The sequence below is a fragment of the Solanum pennellii genome, chromosome 6 (assembly GCF_001406875.1).
Source record: "Solanum pennellii chromosome 6, SPENNV200".
Classification (NCBI taxonomy): Eukaryota; Viridiplantae; Streptophyta; class Magnoliopsida; order Solanales; family Solanaceae; genus Solanum; species Solanum pennellii.
The window spans coordinates 18,471,729-18,491,043 of NC_028642.1; the positions used below are offsets into that span (position 1 = coordinate 18,471,729).

General features: G+C 37.2%; 1 protein-coding gene and 1 pseudogene across 1 annotated transcript; both read left to right on the forward strand.

The window, feature by feature from the left end:
* Nucleotides 1-1,913: 1,913 nt before the first annotated feature.
* On the forward strand, nt 1,914-2,542 carry LOC114077607 (annotated as a pseudogene).
* A 12,569-nt stretch (nt 2,543-15,111) lies between these two features.
* LOC107022998 (flowering time control protein FPA-like) lies at nt 15,112-18,668 on the forward strand. The gene is made up of 4 exons (XM_027917915.1): nt 15,112-15,354; nt 17,541-17,603; nt 17,694-18,094; nt 18,344-18,668. Exons 1-4 carry the CDS (start codon nt 15,112-15,114, stop codon nt 18,666-18,668), a joined length of 1,032 nt encoding a protein of 343 aa, XP_027773716.1.
* The last annotated feature ends 647 nt before the right edge of the window (nt 18,669-19,315 follow it).

The window sequence follows — 19,315 nt, forward strand, 5'->3', positions numbered from 1 at the left end:
GGACCATCCTGCACATCCGTTGTTTCTAACAGAACCCTGTCTCTAAAGCTTTCTCAAAATTTTGTCTAAATGTCCAACTACAGAAGTGACCTACAGTCCGTCGGACCATCATGCACGTCTGTTGTTTCTAACAGAACCTTTATCTAAGAAACTTTCTAAATTTTGTCTAAGTGTCTAACGACGGAAGTGACCTACGATCCGTCGGTTGATTGACGGACCGTCCTGCACGTCCGTCGTTTTTAACAGAACCTTTGTGTCATAACTATAACTTCTAAAAGTTGCTAAGTGTCCACCGACGGATCCTACCGATGGACCGTCATTGCATTGACGGACCGTCGACAGTGCCTGTCATTCAGTTGTACAATTCTAAAGTTGATTGTGTTGTATGTTCCACCTTTGGTGTTTGCTTCATTCAAGTGTGTTGAATGTTTATACTAGTACTAATAACCTTCCTTTGCAGGTACAAATGGCCCCCAAGATCGACATTGTCTACTTCCGAGGACGTTCCATGTCCGTCGCCCCTTTACACCGGATGGTGATTGGATCGGACGATGAGAAAGATCCCGAATACGTGCCACCAGGCACCCGGACACAGAAATCTGCTGCTAGGACCACTAGGGGTACGCCTAAGAAGGTGTCATCCGGCGTAGTCACTGCCTCCGAGTCTGATGAGGAGCGCATATTGACCTACACACCGTCTGGGTCTGCCGCGACCTCTGTGGGAGAGTCAAGATTGTATGGTGACTCTACCTTGTCTGATGAGGCCGATAGTGAGGATTATACTCCAGCACCTAGTTCGACGTCCCTGCACCGGTTGCTGATCAGCCCGACCGGTGGTGCGTAGAAGGCCAATACTAGGTGTAGAGGGATGCGATGCTGCTCATTGATAAGGGGGTCATGACTCAGATTCTGAAATTCGAGTGGCGAGTTATTACAGGAAGTGTTCACACGATGCCGGATATACATGACCTCTTCACAGGCCATCAGCTCGAGTGGATGGCTAGGAGCGTGGGACGCTATAGTGAGGAGTTAGTGTGAGAGTTATACGCTTCATATGTAGAGATTCTCAAGTCTTATTTGGTTAGGCAGTCTAATCTCGCCAAACAGGCACCACTTACGCATATTCGAGTCCATGGCCGCAGGGTGGACATCTCTTTACCCACTATTCGTCATTTTTTATATGGTGCTGATACAGATGCTATGAGGGAGGCCCTTACCCCCGAGTTTGACTACCGGTGGAAGATGATTAAGGAGGGCAATTTCCAGCGTGATACAGTGGTGAGAGAGACCACCAAGAGGTGGAGAGCCCAACACATTTCTGTGGATCATGAGGGTGCAGATTGGGTGCTGGAGCCCAGAGAACTTATCAAGAAGGCCAACCTCACATTTGCTGCCAAGTTCATATGGATATTGGTCCGTCATTTCCTATCCCCTACTGCTGCTGACAACATTCTTACATGTGATAGAGCAGTACTGGTAGCTGCTATGGTTGCCGGGTTCGAGGTGGATTTTTCGAGGCTGTTGCTGGAAGTCATTCATGAGAGGGTCTTTAAGACCTCGACCACTTACCATTTTCCCTGTATGATTTTTGAGTTGTGCAGGTCTGCTGGAGGGCCATTTGGCAAATTGATGTTCTTTGGACTCCTACCGGGACAGTTTATAGCGGTCTCATCTGGGATGAGGCCAATGAGGCGGCACCCAACAGAGGGCCCAGAGTAGAGGTGCAGTCTTGGTGAGAACTTGGAGGACACGGTAGAGCAAGCCTAAGGGGCTGATCTGGCTAAATCAGAGCCTACCGACACAACCATGGTTGAGTCTATCCCAGGCACTAGCAGAGCTCCGAGAGTTCCTCCCGTTCAACATCATCAGCAACACTGGTTCCGATTGCTAGGGTCCAGAAGCTAGAGGCCCAGATGGACAGACTGCTGCATCATATCCAGCCATGGATGCAGAGGTCCATTGCTGAGACGGAGGATCGGATCGAGATGAAGATTGCCGAGCAGACAGAGAGGAAGATTATGGCAGCCCACCAGCGCCTTGATGCGTTCGAGTTGAGAGTTCTCTCCCGGCCAGCCCCTACTATTGATTTGACGACTCTCCAGGCTGCTTTGGTGAGTCTGAGGGTTGATGTGGATGCCATTCTGGATACGCAGGTGCCCGAATATGAGGCCACATCTGCAGAGCCTGCTGAAGATACGGTTCTTGCTGCATTGTTCACTACCTCCACTGCACCACCGCCCCCACCACGTGAGCGTGCCAAGAGGCACCAGTCTGGAGAGAGAGAGAGAGAGAGAGAGAGAGAGGAGGCTAGGGCAAGGAAGAAGGATCACACTGAGTTGGAGGCTGTGAGGAGAGCCTCTTTGGTAGATGAGGAGGCCCCGCAGATTATGGCGCGTGAGTTGGATGCTGTGGCGTCTAGTTCCCGATGGAGACTGTTGAGAGGATCACCACTAAAGGTGCTGACATTGCTGTGGACACTACTGATGGTGTCCCTACTACTGATGGAGCGGTTTCCAAGCAACCGGACCCTCCAGCTTGTTGATCGTCAGCGCTTTGCGCCTCATATTTGCTTTAGTAACCACCTTATTTTATATTTCTTATGCAGTGAGGACAATTGCATGCTTTGGGGGTGGGGTAAATGGAAAGTGAGTGCTAGGGTGAAGTCTAAGTAACCCAACTCACGATCCTCTCTTGGGGTTTTCTTACCTGTGTTTTTTTCCCCCAGAGACTGATTATTTTACTGTTGAACCGGCATGTTTAGTACCTTGTACAAAGTATGAATGTGAAATCTAAAGCATGATGGCTATATACAATGACATCCCATTCTAAAGAGAATGCTTGCATTATTAGGCATAGTGAATGTTGAATGTGTTGGCTATAAGCATGACATAGAGATACACCATTGCATGACCCTCAATCTGACACTCAAACTAGGTGTCTGATAATCTGGTAGGTTAATGAGGTGTTAAGAGAGTATGAGGAAAGTTGAATAGTCCACTGTTCGTACTTAGCTAGAACTTGCCCGGTTAGTCCTGCAAAAAAAAAAGTACTCCGTGTTAGACAATTAGGAAAGGATCATAGCACTTGTTTAATTAGCCAATCTTTAGCCCTGTTTAATGTGTTGTCCCTGTCCCTGCTTGGACATGTGCACCTCAACTTAGGCCAAAAGCATAAGTTGAGGGTGGCTAATGCAGAAACCAATCTCATCTTGGCCCTAACCTAATATTGGGTATTGTGTACCTACACTCATGGCAAAGCCAAGAAGTGATGGTGGCTATTATGAGTAATGTTTTGAAAAGTGGGTTTTCAAAGAATTAATGTGAAAGGAAAAAAGAAAAGAAATAGTGAAGAAGAGAAGTGACTCAATCAAAGTGGAAATAAAGTGAAATAAAATTAAAAATAATAATAATAAAAATAAAATAAAAGTCATTTTCACAAAAGGAGGAAGAAAGGAGAAAATAAGGCAAAGAATACAAGAAAATGTAGAGTAGGGCATAATAGACGATGAAAGAGATAGGACGCTTAGCCGTAAATGTCAAGGATGGCAACAAGTCACTAAAATGTATCCATACCTGACCCTGAGCCTACGTTACAAGCCAAGAAAGTCCTATCGTGATTCTGAGAGTCCAATATGTTGAACTTAAAGCAGTGAAAATAAGGGCAAGCCTATGCCGACAAGTATCAATTAGGTCTAAAGTTGTTCTAGAGTACGTGTTGAACAATAATCCTTATACTCAAATTTGAAATCAATGTGTGGAAAAAGAGGATATTGTTTTTGAAGTGAGGACACTAATTGCAATATTGTAAAGTTGGTACCTTGGTGAGAGATAAAAGTGGAGAGGTGTCGGTGCGTGGTGAGTTTGTGTGATGGTCTGATCCACATGAATGAGTGTAGTGAGTCTATGAGTGATGTCATGCATAAAACCAATGAAAATAATCAAGATTGATATCCAGATGATTGGGAAAGATTAAACTAGGATACTTTTATAAAAAGGTGTTGTGGTGAGTCAAAGTGCGTCGCTTGAGGACAAACGACGAAATTAAGTTGAGGGTGTTGATGTACCTTGGTTTCACGGTACTTTCAATGCTTTTTCCTTAAGTTTAGTGTGTGTCTAAGGCCTTTTTGTAGTATTTCTAATGTATTTTTATCCGTGTTTGCAGGAAAAGTGTCCAAAATGGAAACATAGAAGACTGTGCTGAAAGCAGTGCCGAAGTGATGACCTAAGGAGCCATCGACGGCCCGTCGACCCATCGACGGTTCGTAGGTCGTGATCGTCAATTGGAGGTTCAAGTTCCTGAAATCAAATCGGGGAATTCTGAATAAGTGTGGGGCTTTAAAAGGATCGACGATACGTCGACTGCTCGACGAACCGTCCTGGCAAACTGTTGATTGTTAGATAAAGTAGTCCCAGTACCTGACTTGAAGAAATCACTAAGTATGGAGGAACGGAGGCATCGACGGACCGTAAGTCCAACGACGGACCGTGTTGTTGGTTTGTCGATTGTAACAGAAAGGATGAAAAAGTGGAGGTTGAAAAAGATTCTAAGTGTGGACTGACGGAGGTAGTCGACGGTCCATCGTTCCATCGACGGACCGTTAGTCGGGTCGTCAACTGAAGACGCGTTTTGGACAGATTTTTCCTTATTTAGAACTCCTTTTATTTTAGGAATTTATTATTATAAAAATAGGGTTAAAAACCTCATTTTTGGTGTTATACTTTTTGTTATTTTTCATACTCTTGTTATTGGAAGTTGAACTTTGGATTTTGGGAATTACTTCAAGTTTCTGAAATCGATTCTCAAGATATTTTCTTTAATTCAAGTGTTATTTCTGCATTTTCTTCAAACCTGTCAAAGTAAGTACATGAATTCTTGTCTAATAACTATGAATTGTGTATTTCTAAGCATGGGTAACTAAATCCACAACTAGGCTTGTGGGAGCCATGGGTAATTAACAAGGTAAAACTAGCTAAATAACAATTCTAGAATAAGTTCTTGCATGTATTGTAATTCTTTCATTTAGAAGTCTCTTTAGCGAGTGCACACATTAGAACTCGCCCTATTTCTACTTGCCGGACCAAGGAGGTAGTTGATAGGACAAGAATTATCAACACATATTTAGTATACACTATCTAATAGGCTAGTTTCAATTGGTGCAAAGTAGTAACTTATACATACATTGAATATGATGCTTAATATGAGGTAAAGGTAAGGTTTAGTAAAGTAGACACACGTAGCTGGACGAAGGTACTCAGTGAAAAATTCTCTAGTTGCCGGACCAAGGAATTAGGGATACATAACTTACCACTTTGCATGCAAGACACTAACAAAAAATTGTTATAGCTAGGATTACCACGTTATGAACCTATGGGAAACACTTACAACCTAGTTTCTCTCATCACTTGATAAACACCAAAGTTATAAACTTGCGATTAGTCTTACTTAGAAATAATTAAACATTTTTGTTACACAACCCCCCCTCTAATTAATTGTTTTTGGAAAGAACTTGACTAAATAGACATAATCGTAGATTGAAGTTAAGTCTAAACCATTTTTCTCGTGGGATCGACCCCAACCTATATGACCACTTATACTTATTTAGGGAAGTATAAATTGAGCGTATCACCGCCTTTGATCCTTTATCGCGAGTGCATAGAAGCTGCGATTCTTCCTTGGGACATCACCTTCCCGGACACTAGGAGGATCTTGCTTAGGTTTTCTTCCTCTAGTTGCACAATTAGGACAAACCCTCACTTCATGTACATCCTTACCACAACCAAAGAAACTTCTGGTATCAACTAGAGACTTCCCAAAGTGCATCTTCCACATGTAACACAAGTAGGCTTACCACCTTGAGAACTACTACCACATTCACCCGTGAGCTTAGGAGGACTAGGTCCATCATGGTTTGGGGCCCTCTTCTAAAACCTATATTGATTTTTCTCATTGGATCTTCTCCTCTTCAAATTCCTTGAGATCCTACTAAGTTTGGACTCTTCAATTAAATGATCATACACCATAATCCTAAAAGGTTCATATTACTGTGGAGCATTGTCGTACGACACTCTTATTTCACAAGGTCGGAAACACCGATCACAGACTTACTCATCTCATCCTAGGGTTAGACACCAAGGATGGAACATACCTAGACATGGTCATCTTCAGGGAATACTCCTCAAGACTCATATTACCTTGCTTATAGTTAATGAATCTTCAACCTTCACCCTCCTCCTCTCACGGGGAAAGTAATTTTCTAAGAAAGCTTCCTTAAACTCTTCCCACTCTATAGGACCGGACTCAACCAGCCTATTTTCTTTCTATTGAGTGTACCATACTGGAGCAACATCTCTCAATCAGTACGAAGCTAAATCCGCCTTCTCCCTAGAAGTCATCCCCATGATAGTCAGCACCTTATACAAACCATCAAGAAACTCTTGGGGATCCTCTCCCATCTTAGAGACAAGAAAGATAGGAGGATTCATTCTTACAAAGTCTCTCAATCTAGAGGTCATTGTACTCTTCAAAGCATTCACCCTAGGCCCAATGTCTCTAGTCACATAAGTGTTCATGGCTTGGGCTAGGGAAAGTAAAGCCTCTCTTATCTCCCCATTAGTCATGTCCGGGGGAACCACCAGAACATCATTAGCTTCACCTCCAATAGGTACTTGATCACCTTGGGGAGACACTTTAGACTCTTAAGGAACTTGAACTCCTTGTGGAGCTAGTCCACCTTGGGGAGCTTCTTCTTGCACTCCTTCCTCCAACCTTCTTGCGACCATTCTCCTAGTTGTCATCTCCAATAAACACAAGGAAAATCATTTACAAAGGACACTCATAACCTTTTTACTATACGGCACGACACAAGAGTAGAAAAGATGGGAATATCTATCGTCCTATATTCTCTCGCTCATGGATGTGTCACAAATCACACCAATAAAAAAGACTCTATTAGACATGTCTTTTGAGACTTTTCAATTCCTAAATACTACTTCATAACCTATAATATGATACCAACTTCTTCAAACCTCAAAAGTACACCCTAAAAGATATGGTATTCTCAAATTTGTAACATGGCGTACTTGACCTCTCAGAGGTCTTGTAAAAGCCCTTTGATATCCTTCATTGCATACATGTATGAAAAGTATTGAAAACTTAAAAGTTTTCACACGAATAATATTTCAAAATATCTTTCATATAAAACCATAGAAATTACTAAGTCTCATCATACGCCAAGCTTAGACTCAAGAATACTTGGGACACGACCCATACAATCAAAATAACTTAGTCTATGAAAGTACTTATGTAATAATAGAGATCTAAAGATATTTATGTCCTCGAATCAAGTGAGGACATACCGCAACTGTGCTTGAAAGAGTCCTAGTTTCCAAATCTTGCTTCAAGATACCTCTCACCTGCTAGCCACGCCTTTAGTAATAGACAAAATGTATGGAATTAGTACAATACATGTACTAAGTATGGCATAATGCATAAAACATGAGAAACGAACATTTGTATCAAAAATGATATTTTATAGTAAATATTTCATGTCATAATATAGAAAAGCACATATCATACCAACTTCACATATAACTCACATATCATAAAATACCATCAAGAATACATCAAAACACATAACCATGAGACGCTCTTAACAAAGGTGATTCTAAGGTTCACTTGAGTGAGTTATGAATTGACCGCCCACACAATCCCTTAACACACACCAAAGGTATCCTTTAGACTACCTAAGATAAGATTATTCCCATTTCATTAATCAAACTCATTACCTAGAATTACTCTAAGACTCACCTAAGTAAGAAAAGAAGAGAACGCCCATACTCCCTCTTCAAGCCTACCTAAGCTATCCTCAAAGCTACTCTAGATACTTGCCTTTTCATTAACATACCTTCACTTAAGTCATTATGTTCATTTACTTATTTAAGAGACATTCAATATGTAAGGACATCACATAATGGTCTTGGAGAAGACCTAGGGATTCACATAATAACATCTTCAAAGCCTAATTGTGCAATGTCTAGATAGCGTCCCATTCCACTACCTAAAGTTCATAAAAGTTATCCAACACTAACATCTATCCGACATAATGAGAATGCACCATAACCGACATAGACCATAGTATCTAAGAATGGAACCCGGGGTCAACCCTACTTCGATAAAAGGCGTTCTAATTGCCAATGGTAGAACTCGGACCAACCCATGTAGGCACATGGTTAAGGAATATGAAGGGTTTCTTGTTCTCTAATGTAATATTATTTAGATAAACTCCCCAAGACATACTCACTCGGTTCTAGCCTTTGTTCTCATAGACTAATTCAATAAATGAGCATATGAAGATATTCCATATCTTGTTCATAACCAAATCATATTACACCTTACCGAATAGGTCCCCTAGGGTTGCATTTCAATCGTTAAAAGGATAACTCAATGATTTTCCTGAGGATGATTTCATGCCATTCCATCCAATCAACCCGAAGTCCACCATTCACACGAGAAGGATACCATTACGAATATCAACTTCAAGGATATCATAACCTTCATTCTAAATGGTTCCACATAAATGATCTTCTTTGCTATATTCAAGATCTTATTCCATTCATACATATACATTCATGACAAAGGGTGTTCTAACCTACTAAGTCAAGGATTCATATTCATGTTCTTCATGTATCAAGTAACGAACATAGGTCTTCCTAAACAAGACACACTTTGTTATCATCTTATCACATGTACAATATCATTCATGTAGAACATAATGTCAACTAAGTATACTAGTAAGTCACCCAACACATATCTATAGAATCATCAACATAAACCATCACAAATCTCATACAAGTCATCAAGAAGCATCATACTTAAATATCAAGCAATACACATAAGGACTCCACCATAGCCTACTAGAGACAGATATCATAAACTAGGAGAAATCATGCTTTGACTTCACATATACATAATAGTCATAAAGACCTTAATATTACTCACATAATCAATTTATAACATGATAATATCATAATTCATAATGTAACGCCGACGAGGCCACATTGTTTCACAATTCATAAAGTAATGCCGACAAGGACACATAATTCACAAGTATAACACATAAGCACCGCAACCATTAGTGGACCATACCAATCATAATCCTAATTAAAGACTAATAGAATATAAAATAGAGAGAGTTAGGGAAGCATACCACTAATCCAATCTCAACTTCAAACCATATCCAAATCATCCAACACAATACTCAAAGGCCTTTACCAATGACCATGATCACCAATTCAATCCAATAATCATAATATACAATGAATCCAAAATAATTCAATATGAATTCATCAATTTAGGACAGCCTACAAATGATTCTAACATAATCTTTTTCATAATTCAATAGCCCAAAGTAAATTACATAAGAATTCAATAGTACAGAGACATGATCAATCAACTCATAACATAGTCAAAATATGGAATTTGTGATTTTCATGTATTCATAGGAATTTTTTGTAAAAATCATCAAACTAACATCAATTCATTCATAATACAATGATTCAAAATGTTTTATGCAAGAACCCATGGCTAGATCACAAGTTAGAAGTTCATCTTTTGAGAAAAGTCTTGGAAAACCACTTTGAAATTTGGCTAAAAAAATTCAAGGATGAAAATCATACCTTAATTGATGCTAGACCACGAAAATTGAGAAGATTTGATGGATAAATCAACCTTTAAGCTTCAATCTCCCTTCAATCTTCAATGGAATTCTAGAGAGTTCTGTAGGGGTCTTGGGGCTTTGATTTTGAATAATGACTTGAATTGGGGTTCTAGACTTATAAAACTATTTAAAAACCTAAATGAACTCAATAAACCGACCAACTAATTTTAGGAGGTGAAAACCCCAAAATAGCCTTGGGCTGGTCGAGACCGTGCTGAAAATTGCATGTCTCATTTACGGCCACCCATTGATGCCCCGTAGCCCAACCAACGGACCGTCCTATTGGTCCATGGTTTGGGTCAGAGACTGGACAAATGGGAGCACAAGATCCCAAGTTTAAGTGTCAACCTACGCCACCGATCAGCCTACTAGGCTTCGACTGCCTTCCGTAGGTGAGGCTTGTTTTGACAACTTTTGGCTAGGAGTTGGGTCCTCCTCAAGGACCTGTTGGTTGGTCCTTGGGGATTTTTGCCCATACGTTTCCAACCAAAATATATTCGTACACATGTGACCAGCCTACTAGGCTTCGACTGCCTCTCGTAGTTGAGGCTTGTTTTGACAACTTTTGGCTACGAGTTGGGTCCTCCTCAAGGACCCGTTGGTTGGTCCTTGGGGAGTTATGCCCATACGTTTCCAACCAAAATATAGTCGTACACATGTTAAAGACCCATCACATCAATTTAATCCAAAACAAACACATAAAACTTAATGAAACACACTAAGATACACAAGAACGCTTCAAGGCAAACCGTTCTAACGTCATGGCAGTTCTTGGACGTTTTACATCCAAACTTCACCAAACTTTAGACACTGCCTCAAAACATTATTATAAAAAGTTTTAGGACTTTAAAACATCATGACACAAGTATTAGTATCTAATTTCACCTAATTTCTTTTAGAGGTGTTACATAATCCTTGGATAACCTTTCATTCAAGGAGTTCTACCAAAGGTTTTCCAAAGAGTTTCTATGATCAAATTTCTCAATTTCAAATCTAAGTATGGATTCATCGTCAAATTATTTTCAAAGACATCATAAATATAAATTAATGTTTAGTCAAGGGTTTAAAGATGATTGTCAATGAAATTCCTTGAAGAACCCATGATTTAGCCTATAAAGTGGGTGTTGTGAGCTTGATTGTATGTTAATTGAATTAAGCATTAAATTATGATGTATTATTGAATGATATTGCTATATTTACCTATTGATTATGAATTGTTGAGAATGGATCTATGTTTATCATGGCTTGGATAATTGGTAAGTTGACCTAACTTCTTGTCTATGGTATTGAAATTGATCTTGCATGGTTTGATCCAATTATGGTGGATGTGTTTAATTCTTGTCTATATATACATATGGTGATCATGTATTTGAGTTGAGGGCAATAAATTTAAAGTGAATTGTTATTATGATGAACATGAGTATGAAGATGTGCCATGAAGGTTATGTATGAAATGCTCAATGCTAGCATGATGTTTCAAGTGTGTTGATGATGAGGAGTATAATGTGAATGATAATTTTAAGGATAAGGTGTGGTATACATGATTGATTATGTTAAGTAATATTGTGAAATTACCCATACCTATGTGACCCCTATGTGAATGTGTGATTATATACATGTTGGGAGTTATATCTTCAAGTTTGGAATGAGTCTATGTCTCCTATGATAAAGGGTGGGTGTGTGGACTAGAATCCCTAAATGCTCTATATATGAGTTGTTCATGACTTGGGGATATTTTAAATATGTTGTGATCCTTTGAAGGAAGTTCCCTCAATACCAATGTTGTTTCTATTATGACATTATGAGGACCAATATGTACACACACACCCATGCATAACTATGAGTATGATATATTTAGGGTGTTGATTAAAAGTATAATTCTTATATGCATCTTTATATCTTATTATGCATGAAAAGTATATGACTAGTAAAACATGAATATGCGTTTTCTAAAAGTGTTTATGTGAAAGACTTTCTCATACATACACGCACATGAATGTATGAATGAAGAAGGTTAATGATAATCTAGTGAATGAGAGTCTCTTGAAAGGTTTCCTCAACTGTACTCTAAACAAGACTATGTTATGAATGTTATGATTATGTGAAAGTAATTCTGACATGAAGTTGGTTTTTATGAAAGCACATTATCATCATATAAACTATGAGCTATGTACATGTTATATGAGGGGTTAAGCCCCTATGGCATATATTGTGACTTAATGTTTAGGAAATACTTAAAGGATCTTCAAAAAGGAAATTTAGCTTAACACCGAGTGAACTTGACAATGAGAGGTGTTCCTTCACAAAGCAAGGAGGTTCACCTGATATTCTCATGAGGTGGAAACTACAATGATAATTAGCATAAAGAAAGTTTCTTGTAACAACATCCTAATTCCTTGACTATGTGCCCACATAGAAACCTTAGCTAGTGGATCCACCTAGATGCTATTATGAATGTTTATTCCCTACCTTGGAAAGTAGGGCACGCTCTTTCCGGTGTCAGGGGTTGACACCGGATTCTATGTAGCTCACATGGTCTATGTCAGTTATGGAAAAGTTTTCTGAATGCTAAAATGAACAGATGAAAGTAAGAAGATGAACACTAACTAGGACTACTTAAGAGATGTTAGTTAGTGTAGGTAAGGGAATGAGAATTTACCTATATATTGCATAAGTGGCTCTTGAGAGGAATTCTAGGGTGGGTTCTTTATGTATGTATGTGTGTGTATATATATATATATATTATGAATGGCATTATGGTGTTAATATACTTGTTATGAATAATATGCATGATTTGTTTTCATTTGATATACATGAGGTTGGTCTCACTTAGTATGCATGTTGTTGGCTATACTTGTTATGATGATGTATGAGGTACAGGACAATGCTTGCGACCTGCTTGTTGGTTTTCTTGGTTTGTGTGGGGTTATGGGACTTCACATACACATTGCACTAGTGGACTTGGATTGGGGTTATGAGTAAGGTCTTGTGATGTATTTATGAAATGAACTCTAAATATGTAATATTGTTTATGGTTTTATCATGATGTTACTTATAGTATGGACTTGTATAATGTTCTTGGAATGTGCATAAAGACTAAATGGTCTATGACTAAGATGTAATAAATGAATGAGTTCTTATATAAAATTAATGAAGTATGTTAGTCTTATGTTTAAAGTTAAATGAATAAGTTGTGACTTGTTGAATATGATGTGCCTAGTTTAGGGTGACTTTATAGGAACACTTGGTGTTAATAGTATTATGGGATGATACTTGCACATTGCACTAGTGTGACTTGGGGTTGTCTTAGGTGATGGTTCTTATGTGAAGGTTATGTTTATGATATAGTTGTGCCCTTATGAATGTATGTGGTTAAATTGATGAAGTTTGAATGAATGTTCACCCTTGGTGACATTAAGGTGATACTTTAGTATAAATGGTGGAATGAGACACTATTCATACATTTTACTAAGTATTACTTAAGGGTTGCTTGAGGTAAGGAATTGAGGTAAAAGGAAAGGTAATGTATTGGAGATACTGAATGTGTCTTAAATGTGATAAATTAGTCTATGTGTTGTGAGTGATATCCAAGACTATTACGATGTATGTAAACAAGATTGTGTTTATAGGATGAATGTTCATGCAGTTTCTATAAAATGAAATGTTGTCTAGTTTCCAACTAAATTTCCTCTTTAAAGCATGTTTTTGCATGGTTATCATACTCAGTGCTTTCTTGTACTAATACCATTTTCTTCATATTTCTACACCAAGTGTAGGTGGTGGTGTCTAAAGGACCTTTAATACAATGAAGAGTTTGGATTAATGTTCCCAAGTTCGGGTGTGTCCTTAATGATTCAAGGACATTTCTGTTAAGAGTTTCTTTAAGTTCATGTAATAGACTAGTAATGTTCCTTTGTATTATAAGGGCCGTGTCTCTATTATATTCAAGTCGTGTCTAAGATGGCAAGATGAGACTTAGTATCCTAACTTTGTATTAATGGTTTTTAAATGAGATGACTTTTAGTCTTGTGTTATATAATGAAAAAGGTTTAAGTTTTCGCACTATTTTATGACAATGCGATGAATGACTTCTAAGGGCTTGTATAATACCTCCGAGAGGTCGAGTACACCGTGTTACGACTAGGGGGTGCTCTACAGTTGTGACAGAAAGTCAATATACTAGAAGTGTTGGAGGGGGTGTAAAAATGGGGAATTACAGATGAAGGAGACCATCACTTCCCTTGAGTGTCGGCTTGTGGATGCATTAAGCATAATTGAAACCGTGAAAGCTGAGATGGCAGTGCTCATGGAGAAATTAAAGCTAGAAGGTTTGCGAGACCAAGATTAACACTCCAAAGACTTTGGTATTCAAAGGTGCTTGTGGCGCACAAGAGGTTGGAGAATTTCGTTAGGCACTTGGAGAATTACTTCAAGTCTAATAAAGTGAACAACGATGAAAACAAGATTAACACAACTATGTTGTACCTATCAGAGATGGTCATGTTATGGTGGAAGTTATTAATGAAGGGGGTTTGTAACATCAACACATGGGAGACACTTTGAGTCGAGTCCAAGAAAACCTTCTTTCCTAATAACGTCATCTATAAAGCAAAACACAATTTTAGGGAGTTGAGAATACTGGAAAAATATGAGCATATGCAAAAGAGTTCACCACCCTAATGCTTCAGATTCCCAACCTCACTTATGAATATATGATGTTCCACTTCATGGATGGGCTGTAAAATTGTGTCAAGATTGAGTTGGAATGTCGACAGGTTAGGACTGTTGATGAATCCATCAAGCATGCCGAAGCTTTAACATACTTTAGGAATGAAAAGAATGACAAATTCTATGGAAAAGAGATGAGAAGTAGTCATGACAAAGGTGGAGAAGATCGTAGCAAAAAAAAGGAGAAACAATCCAATCTCAAAAATAATGACACCTACAAGTATGATGGTAAAAAGTTTGGATGCCAGAGCTATGATAAGAGGAAAGTGCAGTCCATAAAGGGACACAATTGCCACAAATGTGGTGGGCTAAATTTCTATGCAAGGTGTCGTTAAATGAAGACTCTAGAGGCATCTTACGGGAATGGAAGAGAGAAAAATGCTCAAGAACAAGGGTAAGGATCAATAACGATGTAGTTCAGCATGATCCATGCAGAGTTGTAATGACCCTGAACATCATTTTTTTGGAATTCTATAAAGTTACCATTTTGCCCCTCCTTAAGATATGCAAACCTAAAGAAGGAAACACCATTTAGAAAAATATCATTTACTTAATTGCCTTTTTTTCTCCACTACAATTCAATAATTCTTTTTCTCTCTATTCTCATTTTTGCCCAAATCTTAGTTTGATTGTTTTATTTTTGTTGAATAGTTATCTAGGGTTTTTTAATGGCGCCGGGAGAAGCACCATCGAAGAGTTTATGGGTGGGTAATCTTGCCCCTGACATAACCGATGAAGATCTAGTATCGTTGTTCCAGAACTTTGGCCCAGTGAATAGCATAACTAGATGTAACTCTCGCGGGTATGGATTTGTCTTATTTAGAAACATCCACGACTCCAAGGAGGCTAAAGACGCACTCCAAGGATCCTTCTTTCATGGCAATGCTTTAAGGATCGAATTCGCTAAGCCGGTTTGTGTTTTTCTTATTTATGTTTCTTTGTTGTTTGATTTGTATGTTTTTTTATTGTTTCATCATAATTATTTGTTGTGTTTTATTAGTGAAATTGTCAATGTTTTACTTTCCAATTATCTAGAGAAATTCCTTGCCTTTCTCCGCACTCTCAATATAAAAAAATATAACAAAATTGTCCAAACGAGATTTACGATAAAATAAGTATGCTTCAAAATAGAAAAAGATGTATATGAAATAATTATTGTTTTTGTAAATCTGAGTATGAATTCCTTTGTAACTAGTATGATATATTCCTTCAAAAGACTTGTATAGTCGGAACACAAGTATTTTGGATTGAAGCGTATTTAATGGAATGATTATTTCCTTCTAGCACAACTTTTGAGATATTTTTATGGTGCATGTCTGCAATAATATTGTGTTATCTTAAATCTTTTAGGAGCAAGGGCACTATTCCAGTAGGAGCATTGGTCATCCTAACCCTCTAATTATGCCTCAAGATTTTGTGAGGAACTACTCTCATTCTAGGAATGTTGGCTTCACAAGGCAACATGTAATGCTCCTTTCTCTTTGAAACATTTCTATTTCATTCCTTGGAAGTTGTTTGAGTCTTTTGTAGTGCTGTCACCTGTCCTTTGGTTGATATCAAAAAAAAAAGAAGTAAGATTAGGTTGTTAACATGGTTCTATAGTTTGAATTAAGTATGCAAACTAGTCTAATTTGATAGTTTTCACAAATTTTAAATTGGGTTTAAGTAACTATTATGCCTTCTTTTTTCGCACATGACCACAAATATGAATGAGCTTTCTAAGCTACATTGGCAGTATATAATAGTCTATCAATCTACCACGTTAGTACTACATAGGATTAATATCTTTTATTAAAAGAATAAATTAAAAAAATTAGCAAAAGAATACAAAAGTGATATATTATTTTTAAAATCTAAAATTAATAATAAATAATATTGAGAAATTTTAGGTTTAGAAAACATAAAAATCATATTTGTATCCTATAGTTATAGTTTGCATAATTGCGCTTCATATCAAATTATGTTTGCTATGATTATTAATATGTATATTTCGATATACTTATACAAAAAGAATCAATTGTATAAGTATATATTTGGAATAAATATGCAAATAAGAAGGTTTTTTTTTTGTAATATCTATGTTTGTATAAAGCGAAAAAGAGAGAAAGATAAAAGAGAACTAGGCAGGAGAAAATCTGCATTGTATAATTATACGTGTATAAGATGAAAAAAATATGTATTTGTATATACTGTTCTCGCTTTATACAAATACAAACACAATTTATACATTTGTCTTTGTATAAAGTGAGTATGTGTGTGAGAGAGAGGTGAGCGAGATCAGGAGAGTGACGAGCGAGATATCTGAGGAATGAGGCGAACGAAACGATAAACATATTTATCTCACTTTATACAAATACAAACACAATTTATACATTTATGTTAGTATAAAGTGAGAGAGGCGTAAGAGAGAGTGGCGAGCGAGATAATTGGGGAGAGAGGCTAATGACAAAATGTTTGCTACATATTAGAATAAAATGAAACTGTGGTTATAACATTTGATTTTAATTAATAGTTTGTTATTTTATGTAATTTTCTTAATATTTTTTACAGTTTCTATTTTTCTCTTTTGCAAATGAAAACAAAACACACATCTAATGTATGACTCTATTTTGCAATTATTTTTTACAAAAATTTTTACTAAAAAATATATAAAAATTAAAATATCAAATTTAAGCTTAAATCTCTTTGTTGAATATTTCTTATAATTTCTTCTTTTCAAGGAATATGGAATCCTCATACTTTGTTGGTATATAATATAAACAATTTTGGGTATCATGGAGGACTGACTGACTGAGAAATATTTTGGTTTTTAAGAAATAAATCAATCTTTATGATATCATGTATGCATATATACCATGTGCGTATAACAAATAACTTAAGTTACTAGATATTTGTGTTAGTATAATAGAAACCTATTTTTATATTTACCAAAAAATTAATCATATAGTCGTGTAGTTGTACAAGAAACACTAATTTTAGTTGAAGAGTTGTTTAGCTAGGCTTGTGAAAAATCACATTACCTATAATTGAAGAATAGGATATATAGATCTAAAAAAAGGTATATTATGATTAGTGCGTATGATCTTAAATGTTGCAGGAGCAAGAACCGGAGTTTAAAGATGGACACTATCCCAATAGGAGCATCGACCACTCTCATGATGTATGTAATGCTACTTTTGTATTTGAAAATTTTAGACAAACAATGCAATTTTGTTAATTCTATCTTCTTCTTCTTCTTTTGTGCATGCAGTTGCCTAGTAAAGTATTGTGTATAAGTTATCCTCCCACGGTTCATGCGGATAACAACATGATACATAATGCTATGATTCTTCTGGGTGAGATTAACAGAATAAAAACTTTTAATGATAAGAATTTCTCATTGGTTGAGTTTAGAAGTGTGGAGGAAGCCCAACGTGCTAGAGAAGGCTTGCAGGGTAAGCTTTTCAATGATCCCAGAATCACAATTGAATATTATTATCCATTTCCACCAGCACAGACCATGGCCCAAAATCCGCCTATCTTGGCCCCAAGTGCTCCTATTACAATTAGTCCTGGACAACACTATATATGGAATGGCATTATTGCCAGGAAAGGAACATCAGTGTGTCGGGCTGTTTGTGTTCCTACTGGGGAAAGTGTAATATGTGTGCTGTAAGTATAACTTATGCTTCCCTTGTTGCTTATTATTTATGATTTCTTTTTTGATTTAACAAATTTATTAGACTCTTATTATCATCTTTCTAGAGAATTTTTTGCTGAAATGGTGGTCTGTGGACTTTTTTCTAATCTATATTGTGTCAAGAAAAGATGTTAGAATACAATATATATAAATGTTTCATCTTTTTTTTTGGATTAGAAAAATTACTATATAAGTTAAATACATCGTTTTTCTTTTTCCAGCCCTGATATAGTCAACTGCACTGCCGGAACGGGGTTAGACAAGTTAACCAAACACTATTCAGATGCTGCTATAGGGTTCAACATTTTTTTCTTCCTGCCTGATACTGATCATAAAGAGTATGCCTCATATGCAGAGTTTTTGAGGTACTTGAGTGCAAAAGATCGTGTTGAAGTTGCAAAGCTTTCTGATGGAACTCACATGTTCTTGGTGCCACCTTCAGACTTCATCAGCAAGGTTCTGAAAGTTGATGGTCCGGCGTGTATTTATGGTGTGGTTCTAAAGTATTCACCTCATACAACTAGTGCCACAGTCTTGCCTAAGTAATTTTGACCATCAAGTAATGTGGAAGGAAATGCAAAAGCCTCTGCACCGGGTGTTACTGTTGCACCACAATCTTGGAGATATGTTGATCGGAAGACATCATGATGCCGGGATAGCTCATGGAACCAGATGTTTCAGTGGCGTTCTATATAAAACCAATATCTTTATATATTTACTTAGATATCATTTCTATTCATTGATAGTGTTTACTCTATTTATGTGTCATTTCCCATAATAGAGATGGAATGAAATAGGTGCTCAATTGTGACATGCTGATCAAAAATTTAATCTTGTAGGAAGTATTTGTTAAAGGGCCCTGTATTAGACTGATTAAGTAATTTTCATCACCAATGTTCATTTTAACTTCTTTTCTACAAAGATTCCCACCTTAAGGAGGAAACATTCATATTCTTAATACGCAGGATATATACAACTCTTGATGAAGACTTGTGTAAATAAGTGATTATGCTAGGTGATCTCAATTCATGTATTAGAGAGTGGGCTTGCTCACAAAAGAGCGTTAAAGTGCGTAAAACGAATCTTTGTATATTAAAGTTAAGAAAACCCCAACAAAAAAGACCATCTGCAAAAATATATTTCTTTCCTCATTAATTATTGACGTAGATTTTATTTCTTTATTTTAACTTCTC

Excerpts from the sequence above, each read along its gene's own strand:
- LOC107022998 (XM_027917915.1), top strand. The coding sequence starts at position 15,112 with ATGGCGCCGGGAGAAGCACCATCGAAGAGTTTATGGGTGGGTAATCTT. Across the intron at positions 17,604-17,693 it reads GCATCGACCACTCTCATGAT|TTGCCTAGTAAAGTATTGTG; the intron begins GTATGTAATGCT and ends TTGTGCATGCAG. Across the intron at positions 18,095-18,343 it reads GAAAGTGTAATATGTGTGCT|CCCTGATATAGTCAACTGCA; the intron begins GTAAGTATAACT and ends TTCTTTTTCCAG.